Here is a 22,882-nt window from a genome sequence, read left to right as displayed (position 1 = left end):
AAGAGAAGCAGGGCTTGCCAGGTCTTCTCCTCATTTTCTGAATCATCCGAGTCCAGGAGTCTGGGTCCAGGAACCTGGGTCACAACACTATCCTCACCGCAGGGCCCTTCCCCGGGCTGACGATCGGGATGCGGTCGGGCTGGGTTCTGCTCATGGAAGGCCTGCACCAGGTCAGGGCATGAACGCCGGAGGCATCTACCCAGGAGAAATCAGTCCCGTATCCCTTCCACGCGATCAAATATTGAAACGACCCTTTAGCCAGCGAGTCTCGACGCTGTGGACTTCAGATTCCTCCGATCCGTCCTCAGCGACAGTGACGGGTGCTGTTGGGCACCGAAGGGGACTCGGTGTGGCCTCAGGAACCAGAAGGGACCGTGAAAACGGGTGGATCCGCATGGATCGTGGCAGGGTCAGTCGGTAGGCTACCGGGTTGATGACTGCCTCGACAGGGAACGGGCCGATGAATCGGTGGTCCAACTTCTTTACCGGGCGGTCGGACGGGAGGTGTTTGGTGGAGAGCCACACCGGTCTCCAACTGCCAGCGGGGCGTTGCCCGTCGGGAGCGGTCGGCGGACCGTTTGTAGTCCTCCTTTGCCCGATTCAGCTGCTGACGTACCAACTGTTGGACCGCATGCAATTCCGTCAGGAAGGTCTGCGTTCGGGAACAGGAGAGTCCGTGGTGCCAGAGGAAGAGCCGCGGATGGTACCCCACATTGGCAAAGAACGGGTCATCTGAGTAGAGGTGTGCTGAGAGTTGTTAAAAGCAAACTCCGCCAGGGACAGGTAGTCGGCCCAGTTGTCCTGTTGCTGGTTGATGAAGCAACGGAGATACTGTTCCAGTATACCGATGACCTTCTCTGTACCCCGCCGGTCTCCGGATGGTGCGATGACGACAGACATACCTGCACCTCCAACGCGGCCATCAGGCTCTTCCAGAAGCGGGCTGTGAACTGAACTCCGCGGTCCGAAACCACCCTGTCCGGTAGACCATGGAGGCGGAAGATGTGCTGCAGAAAGAGACGGGCCGTTTTTGCGGCTGTGGGCAGTCCGCGGCATGGGATGAAGTGTGCCATCTTGGTGAGCATGTCCACCACCACCAGCACCGTGGTGAACCCAGAGGACGGCGGCAGGTCTGTCAGGAAATCCATAGAGATCGCCCCCCAGGGTCTGTCGGGTGTCGGCAAGGGCTGGAGGAGCCCGGGAGGGGCCCCCGTGGCGGTCTTGGCTTGCCGGCACGGTACGCAGGATGTCACGTAGGCATGTATATCATGCCGCACTCGGGGCCACCAAAAGGTCCGTGTCACCAGGTGGAGGGTCTTGAAGAACCCAAAATGTCCTGCTGCAGGGTTGTCGTGGCACTGGGTCATGACGAGGGCTCGGAGTGGTCCTGTGGGCACATATAATCGCCCCCGAAACTTGAGTAAGTCCTCCTCCAAGGTCCAAGGAGACGGGGCCCACCTCCGCCTCCTTTGCTGCGACCAGGCGTCCTGGCGCTGCGCCTCGCACCTGGGCCCGCAAGTCCACTGGCTCCGTGCTGCGCCAAGGCTTCTGCCGCAGCACTGTCCGTGGAGGAAGGGGGTCCTTGGCGCAGAGGTACTCTGGCTTATGGACAGGGCATCCGCCCTCCGGTTGTGACCGCTGGGAATGTAGGTCACGCGAAGTTGAACCGGCAAAACAACGACCACCGGATCTGCCGCTGGTTCAACTTCCGAGCTGTGGTGAGGTGCTCGAGATTCCGATGGTCCGTTCGGACCTCCACCTGATGTCGGGCCCCCTCCAGATGGTGTCGCCAAGCCTCGAATGCAGCCTTGATAGCCAGCAACTCTTTTTCCCAGATAGTGTAGTTGCGCTCGGAAGGGTTGAGTTTCCGGTAAGCGCAGGGAAAAAGTGTGCCGCCATTCGTCGGAGCCTGTAGCAGCACCGCTCCCAGAGCCACATTGGACGCGTCCGTTTCCACCACAAAAGGCCGGAGCGGGTCGGGATGCCTCAGGACGGGTTCCGTGACGAAGGCTTTCTTGAGGGCTGTGAATGCTTCTTGCTGCGGGGGACCCCACCGGAATGCAACCTTCTTCCTGAGGAGCTGGGTAAGTGGAGCTGTCAGTGTGGCGAAGCCCGGGATGAAGGTCCGGTAGTAGTTGGCGAAGCCCAGTAGGCGCTGAACATCCTTCACCCGACGAGGGGCTTCCCAGCTACACAAAGCTTCTACTTTACATGGGTCCATGGCTATGCCCTCGGGCGAGATGATATGCCCGAGGAATTCTATGGAAGTCCGGAAGAAGACGATTTCTCCAGTTTCGCATTGAGTTGTTGCTCCCGCAAGCGTTGCAGAACCAGACTGACGTGTCGAAGGTGGCTTTCCTGGACCGAGTAAATCAGGATGTCGCCGAGGTAGATAACCACGAACCGATCCAACATGTCTCGAACACGCCGTTCATGAAGTGCTGAAAAACGGTGGGAGCATTGGTCAACCCAAATGGCATGACAGTGTATTCGTAGTGTCCGTATCGGGTGCCGAATGCCGTCTTCCATTCGTCTCCTTCTCGTATCCGCACCAGGTTGTAGGCCCCCCGGAGGTCGAGCTTGGTGAAGATCGTGGCCTCCGCAACCTTTCCAGTAGCTCCGGATGAGCGGCAGGGGTAGCGATTCCGCACCGTAATGGCGTTTAGCCGGCGGTAATCACAGCATAGGCGCAAGTCCCCTGTCTTCTTCTTCACAAAGAGGACCGGGGCCGAGAGGGACTTTGAAGGCCGGATGAACCTCGGGCCAGGTTTTTGTCCAGGAAGTCCCTGAGGGCGCCAACTCGGCCCGACATGGAATACAGGCGTCCCACAGGCAGTGGTGCGTTGGGCAGAAGGTCCACGGGCAATCGAGGGCCGATGCGGGGTAGTCGGTCCGCCTCCTTCTCGCTGAACACGCCGGGCGAAGTCCGCCAGCTCAGGAGGCAAGGTGATGGCAGCGGTGGGGACGTTCTGGCCGGCACAGGTGTGGCGGATGTGATCGACGCACTGCAGACTCGGGAAAGAGATGGCGTTCGCGACCAGGCCACCTGAGGATCGTGGGTCCGCCAGGCCAACCCAAGGACCAAGGGAAAATGAAGGTCCGCCGTGACATAAAACTGGATCGCCTCCTCATGGTCCCCAATAGCCAGGCGCAAAGGCTGGGTGGCGAATTTAATGGGGCCGGACACCAGTTCTCGCCCATCAATTGTCTCTACCGCATCGGAGGGTCCACCGGAACCACGGGGACCGCAAACTGGGTCACAAAGGCCTGGTCCATAAAGTTTGTTGTGGCCCCTGAGTCCACCAGCGCATGCGCCTGGAGCCCGTCCGACTGGTTCCCCAACCATATCCGTGTGTCCAGAATCAGATGCCGAGGGGGCCCAGAGTCTACTTCCGCAACGCCCAGTGGGGCTTAGTACGTGCCCGACCTAGGGTTTCCCAGGTCGGGCCTGCCCGCTTCCCGATTGGTCACGCTGTGATTCGGGACCGGCGGCGTGCCCCACTTCGCTTTCTGGGGCAAGAAGCGCGGCGGCGGGCTCCCACAGTACAGGCACAATCCCCTTGGCGCCTCGGTTCCGCTCCTGGGCTGTTAGGCGAGGTCTGGCCGCTCCCAACTCCATGGGCTCTTCCGCAGCGGTTACAAAACGTGGGGCGACCCTGGGTGCTGGTGGTGCAGGAAGTGGGGTGCAGATGTCGACGGAGGGTCCCGGGGTGCGACGGGACGGTCGCCGCTGCAGACGGGCATCGAGGCGGAGACAAAGGGCACCAAGTTGTCGAGGGTCCGCGCGCCCACGCGGGCCAGCTCGTCTTGCAATTCCTCTGAGAGTCCCTCCTGAACGCTGGCCCACCAGCGCTGCATCATTCCAGTCAGAGTCCTGGCACAAAAGACGAAATTCGCGATGTACTCCTGCAGGGGCGTTTCCTTGACGGAGGCCCTTAAGGCGCCTGGTTGCCGTCAGCATTCGAACGGGGTCCTCATACATGGTGCGTAGGTGCTGCCAAAAACGCTGTTGGTCCGCCAGCAGGGGGCTGTCCTGGAGCAAGAGGGGCGTGGCCCATCGAGCAGCCGAGCCGGAAAGAAGGTTAATCACGAAGGCCACCTTAGCCCGGTCATCTGGGAAATCCTCTGGCCTCATAGCCATGTAGAGCTGGCACTGTCCCAAGAAGGTCGGGAACATCTCAGGCTGCCCAGAAAACTTATCCGCACGGTTATCGGGCACTGCGGCGAGGAGGAGGTGGGAGGATGGGGGCTGCAGGCACATTCCTGGCAGCAAGTTGGCCTGCCAAGTGAGCCACTTGCTCCTGGAGCTGTTGATTAGCCACGTGTAGCTGCTCTAACTGCTGCTGTACCTGCTGCTGATCCATCTTTGGTGGAAGATGTTTTAGTCAGGTCTTGGACAAAATGTTCTGTTTCCCTCGCCCCAATACTCCCAGCAAAGAGTCCGTCAGAGGCCTTCCTTTTTTCGTTTTATTTACATAGATACATGTCCTGGCCACGTCTACCCACGGGCCTGCCAAGTTTCTGGAGATAACGAGGAAATTATAGATAAGGCCAGAATTACTCACGAATATATTCTTCCCTCCATGAATTAGCTTGCGCCAAATTCATTGTTTTGTCCGAGACAAAAAACCAGGAAGTCCCGCCTCCTATTTATAGTCTCTGCAGATGTCACTGCATGACAATTATGACTTGGCTTTGTCCCAACTCTTCCGCTGCTGCGCACGCCGATCAAGCCTTCGTAACCTTGCGTCCCTCCAAAACTGTTCTTGGGGCGTTGCCAAATCAGAAGAAAGCCCGGGAGAATCAGGCCCCGCCGGCCCCTCCCTCTGAGTGGGTGCCAGGGAGGGAGAGGGCTCAAGAGAAGCAGGGCTTGCCAGGTCTTCTCCCTCATTTTCTGAATCATCCGAGTCCAGGAGTCTGGGTCCAGGAACCTGGGTCACAACAGAAAGGGTGGAGGAAAGGTTCAAGAAAATTGTCAGCAATTTTGATAAGCCAAATCTTTTATCAAAATATTTTGTACAAAAGAAGTAAGGATAATGTGAAGCAATGGTGGGTTCTAACCGGTGTCACCACCGGTTTGCTTCGTGCACGCGCTTTGTGTGAAATCGGCAAGCATGTGCTCGCTTCGTTCGTGCACACCAAACTTGCGCTGTGTGCAAGCACATTGAATTGCTGAACAGCTGAAGCATTGCAATCCGCACTGCCGTGCCTTTCAGCTGGGCTAAAGCCAAAAGAATAAAGGTAGGTATAACGCAGGGGTGGGCGGGAGGGCCCAGATGACGGTTGGAGAGAACCGGTTCGCTGCCTCATCAACATCTCTGCTACTGGCTCTCCCGAACCGGGGAGAACCATTAGCAACCCACCACTGGTGTGAAGTATAGATGCATATGAATAGAATGGATATGTAACTTGGTTTTCTTACCACCAGACAGGATAATGCCAGGAAGGAAGTACAATAACAGAGCTGAAAAAAATCACTATTGTTTAGAATATAATTTAGGAGACTTAAGGATCAGCAGCCATTTCAAATACATGTCACTGTGTTTGAAACAATTTCATTTTTTGTAGGGATTCACAATTAATGCTTCCCTAGAAAAGGCATTCCTTTAAAAATATTAATCAAGTCCGGAGGAAAGCTGAAGGGTTTCTCTGGCCAAAACATCAGAAGGACATCTACTTTTAAAAATGCTCAGTATGACATCATAGAGATTTACAGCTAACAACTGAATAGAAGAATAATGACTTATCTCACTATTTGACAATAGATTGGCTGCATAATCAAGGCCTGGTTTGTTTTTGCTTAGGAAAGGAGCCTAAATTCATACTTGATTTATCTTTTGAATTCTATAAAAACTTTTAAATCTATAGAATTGAAATTTTATCTGAGACATATTAGGGCTTTTAAAAACAGTCTGATATATTTAACATATTCTTATTGTCCAATTATAATGCATTATTTTATTGAAGTAACTGCAGTACTTTGAATTTTAGGTGGTTCACACTTACTCAGGTCACCGGACAGATATCCTTTTTATATTGCCATTTGGGGATCATGTTATCTCTGTAGATAATGACAGCATTCTTATTATTTGGGATGTGCAGTCAGAAGGTAAGACTAGTCTGTTTAATGTAATAACTACTGGTAAAAAGTAAAAAGTGGATATTTGTGGTGAACATGTACTAATGCTGTTCTTTGTTCTGCAGAAGAATACTTGCAACTGGATTTTGATAAGACTGTATTTGCCATTTCTGCAATTTTACACCCACATACTTACATGAATAAGATACTTCTTGGTAGTGAACAAGGACCTTTACAATTGTGGAATGTAAAATCCAAGTAAGAACTATTATCTCTAGAGATTTAAATCGTTTGTTAATACTTAGCTCTTATATTTTAAAATATGGAACTGAATGAATACAGAAGCCTAGTGGAGTTAAGGGAAATTGTATAGTATTAGAAACTAAACAAGATCATTTCTTACTATAACAAGGATGGGGGCACCTTCTAGAAATTCTAGGAGCATTGACCCCCTAGAATTAAAAAAAAAAATCCCCAGAGAAGGCTGCAGCAAATGCTTTCATGAAGCTATTGAGGAAACTTTGGGAATGCAGTTGCCAATGCCCCTTCAACAAAATTTTAAAATGTCTTTATAAACAGAAGCTTAGAGGATATTTAATTTTAAAAAGTCATATTGAAATGGTATAATACTCCTACATTTTTATTTTGCTTCATAGTGGCTGAGTTGTTTTCTTCCTTGATGTTATTTGCCCTCTATTTAGATAAAAACATATTCTTCCAATTCTATTGTATGAACACACCCCAGGAGATGTGTCTTAGTAGTAATTTAAATGGAAGGTAATTTCATTTCACATAATTAAGTATTGTGGGGTATTCATTGTATTACTTTTCATCCTCTGGTGTTTGTAAACTGAGTAAAAATGTTCTTTATTTAAAATTATTTTGGATAGGATTGTGAGTATTTTTGGTCATTGAGTAATTCTTAATCTTTTCCTTTCCTCAGCAAACTTTTATATACATTTCCAGGATGGGGTGCAGGAGTGACAGTCCTTGAACAGGTAATTTATGAGTTATAGACTTATAAAAAATGATCATGTAACTCTTACGTTACATTCTGTTCATTGATAGTATTTCAGAATGCTTTAGAAACTGTTGGCTTGGTCAGGTCTATTTCACCAAGCCTTTCTCCAAATAACACTTTACACATACATAGTAAAGCCTCAGTTTTTCTAACTAATTTGCAGGGGTGTCCATTACAACTGAATGTCAGTAAGAATTTACATGGACTTCATTTGCCTACATTTATTTTGTGTGTGTAATTACTGGATGTAATAGATGTATTTTTATAATTTTCATAACTTGACATAAATAAAACTAGGTTAGTTGTCTTGGTGCTTTGAAAACATTGAGCCTTTCCTTTATTTTAGAAGTGAACTCCAAATAAAATTGTGTTAATTTCTAAAGCTGATCAATAAAGAGGAGTCATACATTCCAGGTGTTATTATAGCTTCTGCAGAATTGTGATTCAGTTTGCCCTCAAAAATAATAATTGAAGGGAATTTTGTTTTTAAATAAAAAGTGTATGCCAATGAAAATGTGTATAGTAAATAAAATCTATGTTAGAAATCTAATATCTGAATATAAATTCAAGGATAATAACTCGACAACTTGTTTTTGAATAATGGGATTATAGGATTTGGAATGACTTTATTAAGTTGGGATCCAAAATTAAATTAAGTATAGTTGTATTCATGATTTTTTTTTTTTTTTTTTTTTGCAAAATTTTTTTATTTTTCCATAATAATTCCCACAATTTGACCAGTGTACAATACAATCACTTATCCAACAATCAGTCCTATACTCAAATTATACTCAGTCAGGGCTGCTCGACTGCCACTCCCCCCTTTAATCCTTTCTTCCCTTCTCATCCTTCTTAAACTTCCCCCACCACCTTCTCCTCGCTTTCCTACTTCCCCTCCTCTTTCCCACTTCTCACTACCATCCTTTCTAACCCTCTATCTCCTTCTTCTCCTCCTCCTATCCTTTCTTCTCCTCCTTCTTTCCTCCCTACCCACCTACCTACCTACTTTCTTCCTTCTTTACTCCTCTTTCCTTACCCTTTCCTTCGGGAGTGTTTGCCGAGCAGTCCCGACATTACACCATTCCAACTTGTTTAATTCTACCATTATTCCTGTACAATGGCAACCAATCAATTTATAGTCTTCCCTTCCGCCTCCTTCCCCGAGACTTCCCAGAACAGAATACAGGGTATTGTAACTAACAAACATAATCTAAAATATAACATAAAACATATTCCATTTCACACCATCACACTATCAATTCCCTTCTTTCTTAAACTAATACATAATAATTCCTAACTTCACTCAAAAACTAATTGATATTTTTTAATCTGATACTTATTTTGAATATAATCAATCCACTTCCTCCATTCCAATATATATTTTCTTGTGTACAGTCTTTCAAGTAGGCAGAAATTTTTGCCATTTCTGCTAAATTTGATACTTTACTAATCCATTCTCCAATTGTGGGTAAGTCTTCTTTCTTCCAATATTGTGCAATCAATAATCTTGCAGCAGTTATTAAATTCAGAATCAGTTTTGTCTCTATAACAGTGCAATCTGAGATTATTCCTAATAAAAAGAACTGTGGAACAAACTTGATCTTCTTTTTCAAAATGTTCTGCATAATCCACCATATTTTAATCCAAAAGGCTTTAACTTTTTTGCAAGTCCACCATACACCAAACCTTCTTTAACTTCTTTATTTCCAGTTTGAATTTCTAACATCTGTTTTTTCATCTCTGACATTTCTTCTGTAATTAATTTAAACTTATCCTCTATCTGGGAAGTTTGCCAATTCATAGCATCTTTAAGAGATTCTTTCATAAATTCTTTCAGGTTATCCTGAAGTGCTTCCAAATTTAATGATTTTGTATCTGCTGTATGTGCTGGAGAGACTCCCGGTGTTAATGTTCCTGGGGTTTTTGTAACAGTTGACTTTAATTGTTTTGCTGCCATCTCTTAAAATTTCTCTTTAACTTAATATTACGTATAAACCTTTTAAGTCTTTTTTTTTTTTTCCAGTCTCAGTATCTCTTCTCCCTTCTCATTACAATGTTTAAAAAAAAAAAATTTTCCAGCTGGCCTCAGCTATAAACAACAGACAGTGAGACTTGTAACACTTTCGTTTTCAACTGTGTAGCTCATTAAAGAACGATCGGCATTTTCACTTTGAAATCAGATCCAAAACTTAAAAAAAAAAATAACAGGGAATTGATTGATTACTTGCTTTTATAATTAGAGCTCTCCTGTTTCTGTTCAGTCCGGTATTATCTTCTTTAAGTTAAAATTGGTCCCGGCTAATATTACGTATAAACCTTTTAAGTCTTTTTTTTTTTTAAATCAGTCTCAATATCTCAATTTCTTCTCCCTTCTCATTACAATGTTTAAAAAAATTTCCAGCTGGCCTCAGCTATAAACAACAGACAGTGAGACTTGTAACACTTTCGTTTTCAACTGTGTAGCTCATTAAAGAACGATCGGCATTTTCACTTTGAAATCAGATCCAAAACTTAAAAAAAAAAATAACAGGAATTGATTGATTACTTGCTTTTATAATTAGAGCTCTCCTGTTTCTGTTCAGTCCGTATTATCTTCTTTAAGTTAAAATTGGTCCCGCTAATATTACGTATAAACCTTTTAAGTCTTTTTTTTTTAAATCAGTCTCAATATCTCAATTTCTTCTCCTTCTCATTACAATGTTTTTAAAAATTTCCAGCTGGCCTTCAGCAATAAACAGTAGACAGAGAATTGTAACACTTTCGTTTTCAACTGCGTAGCTCGTTAAAGAACGATCGCCATTTTCACTTTGAAGTCAAGTCCAAAACTTAAAAAAATAATAATAACAGGGAATTGATTGATTACTTGCTTTTATAATTAGAGCTCTCCTGTTTCTGTTCAGTCCGGTATTATCTTCTTTAAGTTAAAATTGGTCCCGGAAGTTGGTCGCGGCAATTAGGTCTGCCGGAGCAGGAAAAAAGCCTCAGATCTGGAGCACTTTGAAGTTCTGAGGGGGCTTAACCCTTCGAGCCCCCTGGTATCTTCCAGGAGCTCTAGGGAAGCTCTACCTCTGCTTCCTTTTGCTCACCACCGCTTCTTCTCCCGAAGAGGGGGGTTTCCGAACTGCTGGACAGCTGATTGTCGCTGTCTTAGCAGTCCAACATGATCCAGAGGTTGGTGACCAGAAAGATCACCTCCATTGCCAACGGAGCCAACCAGGAAGTGCCCATGATTATTGTGTAGATAATTAGCAGAAGTATTCTGTGAAGCTTATTCTCATCATAAAATATTTGGAAGATAAAGGTAGGTATTTCAAGTAGCATGCAGATAGGTTTCCTGTCTAAAGTTTTAGTTCATTTTAATTAATTGACTGGCACACAGTGTCTTATTGCATGCATTTGGAAAACTCACAAACCCATCCTGGCAAGAAATAACCCCTTCAGTTTTAGCTTCCCAATAACCAAAAAGTTGCTACGATTTAGGAGTAGGAAAAAAATCAATATTAGTAGCTGATGTTAGCTGACTTCTGTGTTGTTGCCTTTTAACCATCCAAAATGACTGTCATTATTGTATACCACATCTGTTAGCGTTCCATATGCTTCTCTTAGCAATAGTAGATAAGTTTCTTCTTGATGGTTTACATACAGCTAGGATTAGACTTGTTTTATGATAAGATTTCTTTAGAACTAAATCTCATTCTACTTTTTGTAAACATTTATGTACGTGAGCATCACTTTTTTAAAAAAAAAATAGAGCAATATAGCCATAGAGTAGAATAGTCATAGAAAAGACTGGAGGTGTCAATAGGTCTAGGAAAAAATTCTATTAGAACCATATTTCCTGGAGACCGCTTCTGAACTTCGTGCTTGTAGTGGAAAAGAATGAAACTTTGATTTTAGGTTTTACCAAGTAGATTGATAGGTCTTTACAGAAATGGCTGGTTCATATTATTATGAAAAAGCAAAAAGTTGTGATTTGATGTTAATGCCTTATTTTACGGCAACAGAGTGTGTCGGAAGTCAATGCTTCTTTTTCTCTTTTTTTTTTTTCTTATCCTTTCTCACTTCTCTTTCCCCTTTTCCTCCCCACTATTTTTCTATTTACTTTTGTATTTTATAATATTTTATAATTCAATAAAAATGTTAAACTAGAATCATACTTTCAATGCTTTCAACGTGGTATATACATATAATATTTCAAAATAAAAACTGTCTTACCCATACTAATTTTCTTTGCAGGCACCAGCAGTGGATGTCATTGCAATTGGGCTTGTGACTGGGCATATAATAGCGCATAATATTAAGTTTGATGAAACACTGATGAAATTTCAACAGGATTGGGGGCCCATAACTGCATTATCATTTCGTACAGGTAAATTTCAGGTTTTATTAAATAATAATAAAAGGAATTGCAAAAAGTTCAAGGAATCCAGAATGTCTCCCATGTTATGAATTAAAAACACAAACAGAAGACAATATTAACATTTGTTTGCTAGCTTAATAACTCTTATGCTTCTTCTAATTTTCTCCTTTTTTGTTGTTGGCTTTGTATGTTTACTTTGGTTAAATAATCCCCGCAGTTTTCTTGGTAAATTTCAAAATAGTTTACTCTTGCATTTTTCTTTGGCTTGAGAGAAAATGGCTGGCCAAAGGTCATTTAGTTGGCTTCATGCCTAAAGTGGGATTAGAACTCACAGCCTTCCTGTTTCTATCCTGAGGCCTTAACCATTATATCAAACTGACACTCAGCCATAGAATACTGTAATTTCGTGAATTTGAATATAGTTGTTTAAAACATGTTTTAAAGCTCCTTGACTTTCTTCTCCAATAGTAACTGTTAAGAAGGAATATTTATGTTCTTCCTCCACCCCTATTTTTTGGATCAGATGGGCATCCAGTTCTGGCTGCTGGAAGTCCTGTTGGGCATATTGGGTTATGGGATCTGGAAGAAAAGAAGCTTTTGGGCCAGATGCGAGATGCGCATTCTACAGCAATTTCGGGTATGTCATTTGTCCAAGGAGAGCCACTTCTCATTACTAATGGTGCAGATAATGCTATAAGGGTAAGTTGTGTCTGTTTACATAATCTTTTTTCAAAAATGTTTGTGTGCATTTCATCTAGGATTAATGTTCTTTATTTTGTTCTTGGAAACAAACACCTTTTATATTTTCAGTTACATAACACTGTCTCCAGAATAGGATCATTGTTTAAAAGCAGTTTAAAATGAAAAAAGAAAAAGGCTTATTTGTCAAGAGTTTTTGCAGTTGAATCTTGTGAACTGAGAAATAGGTAAAATTATGTAAAGCATTAAATGAGCTAATTCTTTGAAAAGCAGACTATACTGATTGCTAGTGTATTGGACACTGCACAAGACACTTTGAATTATCTAAGTTGCCTCTATTCACAGAAATGAAAATTTGATCTAGGACCCTATTCAGATTCTCCAAAGGCTATCTGTTTCCTTTCTGTCTGAATCTTTTATTAGAAATTCTCAGCTTTGCATGATTTCTGATTACAGAAATCTGATTCTAATAATATGATATCAAGTTGGTGTAATACATTTATTTTTGTATGAAAATTATGAGTATTTTTAACCCTTTGAGGATTATAAATGAATGGGTGCAGGGATTTTGCGCATGCATCCTTTATATTTTATTTGAAAGAAGAGAACTACCAGTAGATAAAATTTATTGAGAAATTTGGAAGAAATTTCCAAGCATGGAGATTTTTTTTGAGAAGATAAATCTGTCAGATAGAGGAAAGGTCTCTAAAAGAATCTTTAAAAGTTGTAGCCATCCTTGCACTTTTGTGGGCATGCTGTGTACAGATTATCCTCATTTTATGGCGAGTGACCTTATGACCAAAATGGACTAAAAGCTAGTTCTGAAGTTCCAACAGCCCCCCTCCCAATGGTCAAATGACAGCATTTTAAGCACTCCACAACTGGCCCCCATTTACAGGCATTTTCAGTGTCCTATGGTCATGGGACCATGATTTACATCTTTGCCCAAACTGGCTTTTGCTTTCAGTTTTCAGCAAAATGCCCCGTAGTGAACATACATTTGCTTAACAACCATTGCCTAAAAGGTTGCAAAATCTGATCGGTCACCCTGGTGACCTAATTTATGACTGTAATGGGCAGACTCCATCATGGTCACAAGTCAAGGACTGTACAAATAATTAATTCCACAGAAGTGCTAAGTAAATTACAGAATTTTAAAGGATTATGTGCACAGCCGTCTTCAAAATTGAGTGGTGAGATTTGCTGTTCTCCTTTTTCCTCAAGTGTGTTTAATTAGTGTATAAAAACAACCTTCAGCGTGGAATGAAAGGCTTTGTGATTATGTACTGAATTGCACCTCTGCGATCTAGGTCAATTGCATTGGTAAAGTTAGCTCTCATTACCAACTATACTCCCTGATTGACTGGAACTGTGAGCCTGCTGACTATAAATTGCAAACAGGCATTATCTTTGTCAGTAAAATATACTTTGTATTCAGTTGTACCAGATTGCCTGAAATGATAAGCAGTCTTTACACTCTGGATAATACTCCATTGCTTTTCATTTCAGACAATCTGAAAGACATTTTTCCTCTAAAGTATTGTGATTTTATTTCTAAGTAGCAAATACCGTTAGTCTAAATGAAAAACCACAGACTAAAGCTTTATTTTATTTACAGTATTGAACTTGGGGGGAATTAATTTTTGAAAGCAGAAGATTACCTGCATCTGAATTGGCCCCCGAATAAAACAAAAATAAAGTAAAACCTGATGAAATTAAGGTTCATAGCATTCCCAAGTTGATTCAAATACCTTTACATTTTGCAATGTAATGGAGTGTTTGGGAGACAAGGGGGAAAGAGCTCCAGGAAACAATTCAGACAATTGAGGCAGGAGCATGCAATGATTTAAGGATCAGTGGTAGGGAGGGAGGACCTGCCTTAATTGTTTGGGTGGTTAAAAGTGGTAGCAGACAGTTTGTGCCTTCAGACTCATAAGATACTGTTAATGTGGCCTTAAAATAAAGTACAATTAACTCTTTTAGGCATGATTCTGGTTTATCTGAGAAAGCTACATGCAATGAGGTGTATGTATATACATGCACACAGAATTACACATCAGAAATTTTTTTTCAGGCTTTAAATACCACCGGGCAGTCTAGTATAGATGGCTCTTTAAAAGTCCTATTGTGCCAAATTTCATATAATTTCACTACTCATCCTGAAGTTATGCAAGGTATTAGTATTCTCATCCAAAATCTAGGAAGTTTTCAGCTTTTTTTCCCTTCAGTGTCCTATATTTTTTTTTAAAAAAAATTGGGAGATTAGAGGTGCCATCAAAATTAGCGCTGACACAACACTGCAACCCCTTGCATGTTATATCCAGTTAACGTTCATATTGGCCTAATGGCTTCTTTCAGTTAAAACATTGGAAGAGGTTAATTCTCCCTGTATAAATAGCTTGAAAGTATTTTTTTGTATCCAAATAATGAGAAAAAATGTTCATCCCCAAAGAAATATCCTATTCATTAGTACTTTATAATGATTTGAACATTATGGAGACTTGGTGTTATACTTTGCATAGGAAAGCTTTTCTTTTTCTTTGTGCTTCCGTTTTGTTTGTTTGTTCATTTATTTAATAGGTATGGATCTTTGATGGCCCTGGAGGAAATGGTAGACTGCTAAGATATCGAATGGGACATAGTGCACCGCCAACAAAAATCCGACATCATGGGCAAAATGGGCAGCAGATTCTTAGTGCTGGTAAGAGTTCCATTTTCTGTTGAAATGACTGCAGGTAATCCTCGCTTAATGACTATTCAGCAACCATTGAAAGTTATGGTGATTCTGAACATATGATACAGATAGTCCTTAACAACCCAAAATTGAGCCCAAAATTTATGTTGCTAAGTGAGACATTTCTTAACTGATTTTTGCCCCCATTTTATATGACCTTTCTTGCCATACTTGATAAGCAAATCGCTGCAGTTTTTAAATTAGTAACACAGTTGTTAAAGTGAAGCTGGCTTCCCCATTGACTTTGCTGGTCAAAAGGTCGCAAAAGGGACCCTGGGACACTGCAACCCTCATAAATACGAGCCAGTTGCCAAGCATCCCAATTTTGAACATGTGAGTATGAGGATGCTGCAACAATGGAAGTGAAAAATCATCATAAGTCAATTTTTTTCAGCGCTGCTATAACTTCTAACGGTCACTGAACAAATGGTTGTAATTTGAAGACTACCTGATTTCAAGGACTACAATCAGGGTCACTGCAGTTCCCCCGTGATCATGCAGTCAAAATTCAGGGGCTTGGCAGCCCCCCTACATTTAGGAGCACAGCATGCACTTCAATTCCATCCTAGGCCCTCCCCATCTCTTCCCTTTTGGACACTCAGCACTCAAATGCTTTTGCTGCCAGTCCCAGTCCCTCCACTATCTCAGCTACCTTCACTGTCTTCCTCCTTCAACTGCTACACAAGGCACACCCAGCCTAGCTCTTCAAGAGGCAACTGCTGGCTGGGCCTGCCTTAATTGCAGGAGGAAGAAGACGACAGCAAAGGTAGCTCATAATAGTGGGTGGAAAGGGAGCAAGGGCATTGGAGTGCTGAGTGTCCAAAAAGGCAGAGATGGACAGTGGGGATAGGCAAATGGGGGGAGAGTTGAAGCAGAAGCGACCGGGGTCAAGTCACGAAATGCAAGAGGTCCTCTCAACAACAGTGCAGTCTTAACCTAACACCCGCAACCAAGACTTCTAGAACAGCTATCACTAAACTGCTTCACTTAGCAACAGAGTTTCTGGTCCCAGTTAGGATTCTTAAGCAAGGACTACCTGTAACACTGTTTTGGATAAAGTGGCAAGATTTTGCAGTTGCATGGTATGCTTGCTACATCAAGTGTCCCATATTGAAGTTTAGTTTTAAATGAATTTGCTAAATTTGTTTTGGCTTTGTCTCCGATGCAAGATTAACTGGAGTGTATCTTGACATTTATCATTCTTTACACATTTCTAAAAAGTATTAGGGATTTTGTAACCACTTCTCACGGAAGGTTTGTTTTTGTAAATTTCCTGATGTAGCTTTGAAATAACTGTAAAAGTTGTTGGGTAACCAAGCATATTTGTACTTGTAAATGCCAAGTTTTATTCAGTGGCTTATATAAATGCCTGCATGTCATAGATGAATGAAAATGCCTAAAATAAACATTTACCCAGGAAATACTTTCACTCTCTCTTTTATATTTTACCATAGGTCAAGATGGTACTTTACAATCATTTTCCACAGTGCACGAAAGATTCAATAAAAGTTTAGGACGTGGTGAGTGTCACAGTAAAAACAAAATACAAATATCAAAGAAATTGTTAGTTAGAACGTCTAAGAATATTAGAAATGTGGAATTTGTAATTCAGTATTATTTAAATATCAAGAGTCTGTTCACTACATTTTCTGGTTTGTGGCCATGTTTTGAAAATCAATGAGTCTGTGTTGTAAATGCCTCTTTTGAAGGAAACTTCATATAGCTAGCCATGAGAGATACGATGTTTAATAAATCTGGGTAACAAAGAGGAAAGAAGGAAGGAAGACCTTTGCAGGAGGAAGTTTGACTTTTATAGAAAAGGTTTCTTAGTCCATGTGATGAGGTGGTAAATATGAAAAAAATAAACTTCATTATCAGTCAAATTGCTTTGGCAGGCTTTTGATTACATCTCCTTACTAGTAATAAAATCTTTTCCAGAAATCGAAATAATTCTTGTTTTCTGTTTGCCAGCCTTGCAGATCATGACTGCAGAACCAGCAGAGAAATATGAATGGTTAAGATAGGAGAACTTTTTAATTAAAAGCGTATCTTCTTTGTATTTGAAAATATTCATTTTTATCCATATCATCTGTCCTAATAGAAAATAAATGGAATTGGATGGCAATCGCCATTGATCTGAGAACCTCACTAGGTTTTTTTGTTTGTTTTTGTTTTTGCAGTATTTTGCATGCCGCATTGCAAAGTAGGCCGGACTGTGGCCAAGTGGGTTTTGTTTATATCTTAAATGCAATCAGGTGTTTTGGGTTTGAACTTGTTATGTTAAGCTTTTGCAATACTTGTATCATCCAATTTTCCCATTAAATCTCTTTAAAAAGTCAAAAAATGCAAACAAAACCCCCAAATTATGGCTGTACCTTCAAGGGGCCTAAGGAAGCTAGGTAACCAGTGGCATAAGGCCACATGTTTTATACCTCTTTCGAACACATAGGAATCAGAAGTCTTCCATAGATATGAAAATTCAAACTATTTATTACATTGCACATATAGCTGTTTTGTTTATTTCAAGGTTCGATAAATAAGAAGAAATCAAAAAAGAAAGGACTTCGTAATGACACAATGGCACTTCCCCCTATTACAACATTTGCAACAGGTATGCAATTGCTGCTTAATTTGAATGAGTAAGATTATAACCCATCACATCAAATACTGTTTTTTCATTCTTCACTGATAGAATTGCTAGCACTGTTTATCTAGATGAGCTGAGATAATTTATATTTTTCACTACCAATAATGAGAGTCAGTTTGACAAAGTGATTAAGGCATGAGGCTACAAACAGGAAGACTATGAATTCTAGTCCCACTTTAAACCAAAGCCAGCTAAGTGACCTTGACCAGTCACTTTTTCTCAGCCCTAGAAATGAGGCAATAACAAACCATTTTTTTGTCAAGAAAACTGCAAGGACTTGTTCAAGTAGTCTCTAAGAATCGGACGTAATTGAATGGAAGGGAGGGAAAAACCAACAAAGTGTAGAGAAGTGAAATTCTTGTGCTTCTTATTCTTGAATAAGACTTGTCTTTCCTGTTGATCCAAGCTATAGCATTCTCATTGTGTTGGAAAGCATCATTTTGTAGCTCACTTAATCCAGGCCTGCACAAAATATGGCCCATGTGCCACATGCAGCCCATTGAGCAGCCTTCTACAGCCCACCTATGTTTTAAAAATAAATTAGGCACTGCCCCAAAAGTCACATTGCTGAGCGCCTCTAACTTCTAGGGCTGCCACTGCTCCACTGGTTCCCAATAGCTGCTTGGTATGCCATGTATTCTTTTGCAGCCTGTGATGATTTTTAATTTATCAGTGTAGTTATTTTCCCTTTACAGTATATGTTGCGCCAGTAGGAACCCAACATTACAGCATTTCTGGCAGACGGCTGTCCAACCTCTGTTTAAACACTTTTAGCAAAGGAAACTCCACCACTTCCAAGTCAATCTATTCCATTGGTGAAAAATTTAACCATTAAGGTTTTTTTGCCATATATCTAACTTAAATCTATGTTCTTGTAATTTAAACCCTTTCTGCTCTTCTGGAACTACTGCCTCATTATCTTCCTGAAATTCCTCTAGGCACTTGAAGACAACAGTTGTGACTCCTTACAGTCTTTTCTTTTGTCTAAACATACCCAACACTTCCAACCATTCTACAAGTTTTGCTTCTCTTATCATCCTCGTTTGGGTAGGCTATGGTCAGATGTCAAATGCAGTGTCCAGAACTGGACACAGTATTCTAAATGTGGTCTGAGCATCCAGAATAGAGAACTGCAGTTTCTCCTGATTTGGCATTGCATTTATGTTGATGCATTTAGGGGTGGGTGGTGGTTGTTGTTTTTTGTTTGTTTGTTTTTTGCAACTGCTTATGACTGTTGATTCAACTTGCAGTTCATTAAGTTACCCAGATCATTTTGAAATGTACTGCAATATGTGATTTCCCTCCCCCAAATCCCATGCTCATTCCTTAGATGTTTTTTCTTTATCCAGAATTTTCATTCATAGCATTTTGAAGTTGGAAAGAGTCAGTCATAAGCCAAGCAAAGATATATCAGGCCTTAATCAGGTGGTACAATGGTTAGAATGAAGTATTGCAGGCTAACTGTAACTTTGGCCACTACCTGACAGGGCTCAAAGTTGACTCAACCTTCCATCCTTTCAAGATCAGTAAAATGAGGATCCAGATTGTTGGGGACAATATGCTGACACTGTAAACTGGCCAGAGAGTGCTGTAAAGTGTAAAGCACTATGGGGCAGCATTTAAGTCTCATTGCTATAGGTATTAATCCTGAGCAAAGCATATGTTTCCCTCAAGGAATAATGTCAACTTGAAAGAAAGCTGCTGGTTTTCAATGATGTCAACCTCTAAATAGGAAAACAGTAAGAAAACACTTAACTGGCTTACTTCAGCTGTTTAAGACATTTTATCATTTGATGTGTAAGACAATTATTATATAGTAAATATTTTCGCTATAAGGATAAATGCTTTGGAATGCTCTTCACAGGCCCCAGCCCAGACTGAGTATTACTGAAAATCTGTGAGTAGTTCTCAAATAGGCAATGCAATGCATGCAAGGAGAATTTCAAGTATTTCTGAGCTACAAGGAAGAGGGGAAAAAATCCAAAAGAAAGAACAGAGATTCTTGTCAACTCTTGTCTAATTCAATTATGGATTCATTAAAACATAAAATTTGACCAAGGGTATCTAAACTTTAACTACTAACTTTATGCAAGTAGTTGGTGAAAATGCTGCATAGGCTGCTGGATCAGACAGCACAGTGTTTATTCTAGACTAATATATTTGTTCTACTTGCTTTACTGTCACAAGAGTGTGCTTGAAAATATGAAACATGCTATAAGTAAATGTACTATAACAATTTCAAGTGCATCATTTGGAATGTGACATAGTCCAATTGGGTTAACATTTTTATTACATTGTAATTGAGAAAAAATGTTACATTTACTCTGTGTTTTAAAAATCTGTCAGTTAAAAGATTTTTATATATAATGAGTATTGATTGCATTGCAGAGGTGGCCCGTCAAAATGACTGGGATGGTATCATTGCTTGTCATCAAGGTTATGTAACTTGTACTACTTGGAATTATCAGAAATCTTCAATGGGAATCCATAAACTGAAACCAAAAGACATCAGCAAAAATAAATCTCTTGGTATATATGCAACAGTAAGTTTTTTTTTCTTAAATTATTGGAGGCAATTCTTAAATTCATGTAAAGCTGAAATTTATTCAAGTACAGCTCTTCAGCTTACTTTGTATTTAGATTATACAGCACGCAGTTACCTTGATTTTTCAAAGCTCATTTGTATGAACATCTAAACATTATTTGAAAATAAATCCGTTTGAATGAATAATTATAAAAAATATTTAAGATTTTGACAGTGTAAATTGTTTGCTATATTCAAGAGATACCCCTTGATATAAATAACTTGTTTTTTTGTTTTTCTCTTGAAAGGCAGTAGACATTACTTCTTGTGGAAACTTTGCAGTAATTGGACTTTCAACAGGGCATGTGGATAAATACAATATGCAGTCTGGCATTCACAGAGGACGTTATGGTGAAGAAAAAGGTGAAAATCTGACCTTTTTTAAAAAAAACACATTGTAATCAAAGTTTCAGTTGCTAACGTGGAGTTAATATATCCATTGCTTCATTTTCATAAAAATTCCTAGGTTTAAGTTTGGTAATGCTACTTAGGTAATAAATTTTCGATGTCTACCAACCTGTGGTTCTTACTAGCTTTGTTGTGGTATGTCTTGTCCTTGGAAGATTTCTAGTATTGAACTTCAGATCCATTTCAAGAATTTGATTCACTTTAGAAGCAGTAGTTTAAACAAGTACAGTTAAAGGTTTTGTTCAAGAAAGCTCATAAAAGAAAGCTAACGATTCATTTTTTCTATGTGTATCTATAATCAAAGCTCATGAAGGCTGCATAAGAGGTGTAGCAGTGGATGGACTCAACCAATTTACAATCACAATAGGAAGTGAAGGATTGATCAAATTCTGGAAATTCAAGACCACAACATTTGCTCATTCTATTGATCTCTCCACGTCTCCAAATAAAATGTTGCTTCACAGAGATAGGTGAGATGGTGTGGTATATTCAGTAAAATCTACAAACAAAATAAAACTCTTTTTAATGATTGGTTTATCAAACATTTTAATACTGATACTTTAATTGATATTTCATGCCTGTGTATATGATTTTGTGAGTGTGTATGTTGCTTTTTAACCAAGCAGTTGTGCTACGAGTGATGGAATAATATTCCTCATTGATACTACAAGTAGACTCTCCACCTTATTTATACTCTATACACCTTGATTTTTATATTTATATATTTTAATATATATTTATATAGGTGCATTCATACAAGCCTACTTTTATCATATATCACTCCTTTTTCTTATATATAGTCAACATTGCTATCCATTCATTTTTTTATTCTATCTATTTCAGATTCCTACAAATCTATTAAGTACTTCACTCCCATGACATTCAACATAACCTTTATGCTTCTTTTAACAAGATAGAGGGCCAATTTGCTGTATTGCTTGATGCATCAAACTAGAAACCATGAGTTCTAGTCCCACCTTAGGGACAAAGCCAGTTGGATGACCTTGGTCCAGTCACTTTCTCTCAGCCCTAGGAAGGAGACAGTGGCAAACCATTTTCTGAAAAATCTTGTCAAGGAAACTGCAGGGACTTGTCAGGCAGTCTCCAAGAATCAGACATAATATGGAAGAAAACAAAAATATAAACTGCGCTTGTGTCCATAGGACAAAGCAGCAAAAACATGTTATCCATAACTATTTTCACTTCTTTTGAATTAGTCATTCGTTGCAATGGACCACATACTTCTTGCAATCTTCCTACCTGGATTTGCACTTCTTCCACCTTCAATCAATTTTCTGCCAAGATATACAAATTAATGTACTTGCTCAGTTCTTTTGCCATTTATGTATAACTTGCAGTTGATCACATCATTATACAGTATGCAGTTTTAGTCTTTTATACATTAATTTTCAGATTCATTCTCTTTGTTTTTCACCAAGAACATAGTACCATCTGATTGCAAAAGTACATGCATATTCATAGCCCCAACCAACACACTGTGATCTCACCTTCTATATTAAACCATAGATACATTAAATAATCTTTTGGAACTAATAATAAATAATCCTTATCTATTGGAACATTAAATAATAATTTCAGACTTCCCTATCTTACTCTGTCTCAATGCTGAGTCACTTACTAAGTTTTCCATTTATTCTAATGCATGTTTTATTTCCCTTAAGCGCTTAATGCATGCAGCAACCAACTTTCAATTTGCATTATGCAAAAATTCCAAAATGCAATTCGGTTCACTTCATCATATGTATTTTCTAAATAAACATCTCTGGCTTTCTCTTAGAAAAATGGAAATATAGTTGAAACATCAGCAATGAGCATCATATAAGAGTTTGTTTTGTTTTTTACCATTTTAAACATTTGGTTATATTAAATTTTACAGTGGCATTCTGGGAATAGCTATGGATGATTTTAGCATTAAAGTTCTGGATATAGAGACAAGAAAAATTGTGAGAAAATATTCAGGACACCAAGGGCAGATAAATGACATGGTAAGTCTTTAACTGTAAATTATAAACAGTATGAAAACGATGTGTTTCCTGAAGTGATCTAGATTTTGCTATTTCTGCACTAAACCTGTATGTGAAAGTTCTCTGTATTTCTATATAGAAGAATGTACTTATAATAGGTACTGGAATGGCTTGGCATATTTGTCGAATAACATATTTATATGCAAATCTATTGAATGTTAAATCTATATTGCCTGCGGATATTAAATTTATATGGATTGCCTGTGAAAGATCCTGGACTGGGGCTGAAAGGCGAAAGTGGAAGCAGTATGTGTTGTGTCTGCACCCCCCGAGCCGGGCCTCCCGCCAGAAAGTGACTTGGAGCC

General features: G+C 40.5%; 1 protein-coding gene across 5 annotated transcripts in view; it reads left to right on the top strand.

Moving 5' to 3' along the window:
* WDR36 (WD repeat domain 36) overlaps positions 1-22,882 on the top strand; it is a 38,803-nt gene that overhangs the window by 4,372 nt on the left and 11,549 nt on the right. For 3 of the 5 annotated variants that reach the window (XM_058169307.1, XM_058169308.1, XM_058169309.1), the window contains 12 exons: positions 5,992-6,109; positions 6,205-6,337; positions 7,023-7,077; positions 11,337-11,469; positions 11,984-12,159; positions 14,740-14,860; positions 16,348-16,413; positions 17,421-17,504; positions 19,929-20,083; positions 20,373-20,487; positions 20,837-21,002; positions 22,430-22,538. In XM_058169307.1, coding sequence (XP_058025290.1) covers positions 5,992-6,109; positions 6,205-6,337; positions 7,023-7,077; positions 11,337-11,469; positions 11,984-12,159; positions 14,740-14,860; positions 16,348-16,413; positions 17,421-17,504; positions 19,929-20,083; positions 20,373-20,487; positions 20,837-21,002; positions 22,430-22,538 — 1,431 coding nt within the window. The remainder of the gene's footprint in view (positions 1-5,991; positions 6,110-6,204; positions 6,338-7,022; positions 7,078-11,336; positions 11,470-11,983; positions 12,160-14,739; positions 14,861-16,347; positions 16,414-17,420; positions 17,505-19,928; positions 20,084-20,372; positions 20,488-20,836; positions 21,003-22,429; positions 22,539-22,882) is intronic. The other 2 variants (XM_058169310.1, XM_058169311.1) reach the window with 1 other exon arrangement.

The sequence above is a fragment of the Ahaetulla prasina genome, chromosome 2 (genome assembly GCF_028640845.1).
Source record: "Ahaetulla prasina isolate Xishuangbanna chromosome 2, ASM2864084v1, whole genome shotgun sequence".
In the NCBI taxonomy this organism is placed as follows: domain Eukaryota; kingdom Metazoa; phylum Chordata; class Lepidosauria; order Squamata; family Colubridae; genus Ahaetulla; species Ahaetulla prasina.
Note: the sequence above shows the minus strand (reverse complement) of the source record. Positions and strands in the feature narration are given on the sequence as shown.